General features: G+C 31.2%; 1 protein-coding gene across 1 annotated transcript; it reads right to left on the reverse strand.

Annotated features, from left to right (window-relative positions):
• Positions 1–211: 211 nt before the first annotated feature.
• Positions 212–1,165, reverse strand: LOC149518043 (F-box protein At4g00893-like). The gene has a single exon (XM_089763400.1). The coding sequence runs from the start codon at positions 1,163–1,165 to the stop codon at positions 212–214; it is 954 nt and encodes a 317-aa protein (XP_089619526.1).
• Positions 1,166–4,718: the final 3,553 nt, after the last annotated feature.

Consider the following 4,718-nt stretch of genomic DNA (forward strand, 5'->3'; position numbering starts at 1 on the left):
CCAACAATGACGTGATTTGTTGATTAAATATTAAAATTTTATTTTTAATGATCATGGTTCAATCATTGATAATTTCAAGTCTAAAAAATAATAGATTTAAAGTTAATTATTAAAAATCAACAAACTATAATTTTATTAAACTAAATAACAAATTAAAGACCAAAAAGAAAAAAAAAGACTACATAATTTTTTTCTCAAAAGAAATTAAATCTTAAGAGTTATCTGCCATTGGCAACATACACCAATAATGAGATGATTTTCGACGACTGACAATGGGACAAGGCAAATATGTTGTAACACTTTGATTTTCCAAGTCATAGACATAAATATTTCTATCTTCACACTGAGTATAGTAAATGGAGTTTCTCTTTATATCAAATTCTTCAGCTACTGAATAGAATGAGCCGTAACATTGATCTGCGAGGAAAATTACATTATTTCCAATGCTTTTCACCTCAACCCATTCCCTTTCACAGAAATCAAACCTAAAAACTTCAAAATATGAAGCCCATTCATATAATCTTAGAGAGTAAATCTTGCAAACAAGTAGCATCTCTCCAGAAAATTCAACCAAAAATTTTTTGCGTTGAATGGTAAAGTTAAACAGCTTCGATTCTGTTTTGACACTTAATTTTGTAAATCGAAGACTTGATCCTTCAAACTCAAGTGTAAGCAAACAATATTCTGAAGAAATGCAATAAGTCTTTCCTCCAAATGTTGTCACACTGATTACAACATTATCTTCCAACTTTTGTTTTGAAAATTCATAAGCACCGGGAAAACAAAATATAAACTCATCCTCTACATAATTAAAGAAAAGGATGTGGCAATTTGGATCACTTGGAGGTGCTGTGAGAATGCACGTATCAAATTTCATATTGAAAGGAGGAAGTTGAATTGTCTCCATCGAAATGAGATTCAAAAGAGAACAATCAGATGAGACAAGATCTAGTAACACTAACCATCCAAAGGAAGAGCAACATATTTGTTTATTATGCATCTTAGGAATGATTTTAGTGTAATACCGATGTTGTGATATGTTGAAGAAGGTTTGCCTTTGAGCAAACTCTCCATGAGATATAACAAGCCAAGGGTAAGGTTGAGATATGCGGGGAAGAAGAGAATACGACGGTCGTTCATCCTCGACCTTAACTGTTGCTTCCATGTTCACAAAACCCAAACTATTTTCCTGCATGAAAATATAATGTACTTGAGCCCAAAAGTTTTAAAGAATCCTAAAAAAAAATATGAAGTGTCCAAATATAAGAGAACCGCTAAATCCTAAATCCTTAGCGAAAAAAAAAAAAAATATATATATATATATATATAAATCCTCAGCACATAACCGAAAATATTACACATATACATATATATTAACAAAGAAACAACTTGATTTCTTGGCCCAAAAAAAACCTGCCTTGAGTTTAAGTGTTCAAAAGCAATCAAAACTTGGTTTTTTTTTCCTTCTGAACAAAACTAAAAGCAAAAGTGCATGGTCAAATTTCAATAGCTAGCTTAAAACTTAAATAGTTAGGTTCAGTAGAGTACTTCGCTAGATTTTTAGAAGTTTAGTTTTCTGATTCTTTATTTATTAGTTGCTATATTAGAAGAGGAAATAAATTAATTAGAGAGGTTTATGCCAAGTAATTTACATGTTGTCCCAAAAGTTGGATATACAGAAATTAATTGTCATAAAACCAGCTATGATCAGAAAGAGTTTGAAAACAAAGTCCGAATAGTGCCAACAACCCTTTGTTATGTTAATATAATGTTGAACTCTTAATTTTATTAATTAGGATTCAATCTCAATTTCAAATATCAAAACAAAACCAAATAGTCGCAATAATGAAGAAAGCAAATTTTCATGAAACAGGTAGAGGTAATTAGTTAAGAATCAAAACTAAAGACTAAGAGGCATATATAATAAATTAGATTAATAATTAACAACAGCTTGTCGGGATTTTAATGGAAGTTTTACTTCTTGTTAATTAAAGAAAGCTAGAAACAAACAAAGAGATTGTAGTAAATAATTACATTGAACTTACCAAAGCTGCAAATCAAGCTGTAGCATGCGAAAAGAAAATTAGGGTTGATATTAACACCTTTACAAGTCAGAAGATCGCTTGTTAGAAGCAAAATTCCTCAATCTCTCCTTTGTTTCATTCGAGAGAAATATGTTATTAACCTATCCATATATAGGAAAAACAGAATATAAGGCTTTTTTATTATTATTGTTTTTCCAAGGGAATATATACAAGGTTATTGGTATTTTTGCTGCCAAGAATTCTTTCCTAATTGGGAATGGAATTTAAATTTTAATTACACTTGGAATATGTATTATTATAGTTGTAAGCCAAGATTCTCCTTTTCATATTAGAATTATGACTATAATTTTTTTAAAATTTATGATTATAATTAATGCAATTATATTAGCTTGTGAAATTATATTATATAGATTGATTTATTTGGTTGCTCTTCGAAAACGGTTTTCGTGCGTGTTTGATTTGGCGGTGCAATTATGTGAACAGGTGTGGTGTCGAGTTTTGGACTAAGAAATTTAATCATATAAATCTATGGTAAATCCAACGGTTAAGAATTGTTTAATTAATGTGTCTTAAGAAAACCCAATCCGAGAAAGGCTCAACTTCGATCAGAGTCCATTCTTGTGTGGACTAAATCCAAATTGGAATACGAAGCTTAGAGAGTCCAAGTAACTAGGAAGTTATGAGTCCAAAGATTATTACTAGAGAAATTCCAGCACTATGGGCAGTTACGTGATTGAGCCAGAAGATATATATATATATATATATATATATATATATATACATTACCAAGTTGTTACCCTTCAATTAGACAGTCTTATTTTCCCTTCAATTCAAATTAGATGGTGATTAATAAGTACTTGTAATTCTACTTTCATGATTCTTCATTTGTCCACTTATTTCCCTTCATCAAGGCGCAATTTCTTTATAAAGTGATAGTGAAGATGCCTTCTGATATTGAATTGTTCTACTGAAGTATGAGACCACATCATGCATGGCACTGTAAACTACAAACATGTAGTCTTTTACGTGTAAGGTCAATCGGCTTAAGACTCCCCTGTTTCAATATTACCAAAATTTCTTCTTCAAGTTGAACGGATGTTATGTATATTATTAAATCTTTTCATCCTTCTTATATTTCAACCACATTATACGTCAGATTGGCGTATTCTTTTGCTGGTATTTTCACAGTTCAATTCTAGATTTGACCAAGTTTGAGTTACTGTTTCCTCATGGATCGATAATTTATTGTGGTTTATTGCTTTCTTAATATTGGAAAATTGATTTGTTGGATTTGATGTTCTTAATTCCTTAACAAAATGGGAACTAGTTTTGCCAATAACCATTTTATTTGTGGATAGAGCATTGAACTTTAAGTTCCCGTTATAAGGGTTTAAATCTTGATAATCTTAAATAAAAAAATGGGAGCTAATTTCTTTATCTGACATTATGGAGGGCCAGAGTGGCTAGCGTATTATTTTAGTTTCATTCCACACTCTTAATCTTTGAAATAAGTGAATCAATTTATTCTTCTACATGATTTTTACTTTTCTATTATTATTTCTACACAATCCATTTCAATATGGTAGAGGATGCCAAACATAAAGCCAAACACTTTGAGTTTTTGTGGTATGGTTATTTCCAGTGGTTGAAAATTGAAACTGAATATTGCAAGCTAATATATTTTTGCTTATGAAATCAATTAAAAGTTAAAACTGGTTACATAGAAAACTCCATCCATTTCAACTTGACTTTCTTTAATCTCTATAGACAGAATTTTTATTACAATAATGAAGAAGAAAAAGATGGATTATTAATATTCCATAGCGCTTTTACTTTTTGCTATTTATCTCTTATTTTTTGCATAACAATTTGCATTCCTTTATCCTTGTTTCCCTCTCTGTTGCCAATTGATTTATGACTGAATCCAGAAGCAGTAATATATGTGAATATCTCTGTTCATAGTTTTTGAATCTTGCTTTTACTTATACTAAACTGTGTTGTTAGCATTTATTTGTAAAACGGCTCATAACAAAATTACCAGATTGTGGTTTTTGAATAAGAAAAAATTGTTACAAGTTACAACTATATATTGGAATTTTGTTTTAGTCATGGATTACTACTAGATTTTGTGTAGGTGCCTACGTACAAATATGAAGCACAACTGGGATCAAACTTGGCACCTTGCCTGTAAGGAGTCCCCCTCCTCACAAAGGGACTTAGTGACAAAGATTGTTCTCCTTTGGTTGAGAAAACCAATAAGATAATTAACAATTGGACCTCCAAGCACCTAACTTACGCTGGCAAGCTTCAAATTATCCAATCACTTCTCTTTGGTATGCAAAAGCTCTACTGTAGTTAATTCATTCTTCCCAAAAATTGATAAAAAAAAAAGGTGTCTCAACTCTGTCCTGCTTTCTTTTGAAAGGGGAAGGAAAATTTTGCTCTAGGGGCTTGCATTATTAGTTGGGATTTCATTTGTCATAGAAAGTATGAGGGGGTCTTGGCTTGAAAAATCTTAAGGAGTGGAATCAGGCATGTAGCCTGAAGAATTTCTGGATTCTCCTTACAAAATCTGGTTCCTTATGGGTTGCATGGGTTTCTACTTTTGTGCTTAGGGTGAGTTGGAGAAAGCTTTTACAGCTCAGAAGTTATGGCAAGGACCGTCTTAGGCCT

Source organism: Durio zibethinus, chromosome 7 (assembly GCF_047325235.1).
Source record: "Durio zibethinus cultivar Kanyao isolate XHJ-2024 chromosome 7, ASM4732523v1, whole genome shotgun sequence".
NCBI lineage: Eukaryota > Viridiplantae > Streptophyta > Magnoliopsida > Malvales > Malvaceae > Durio > Durio zibethinus.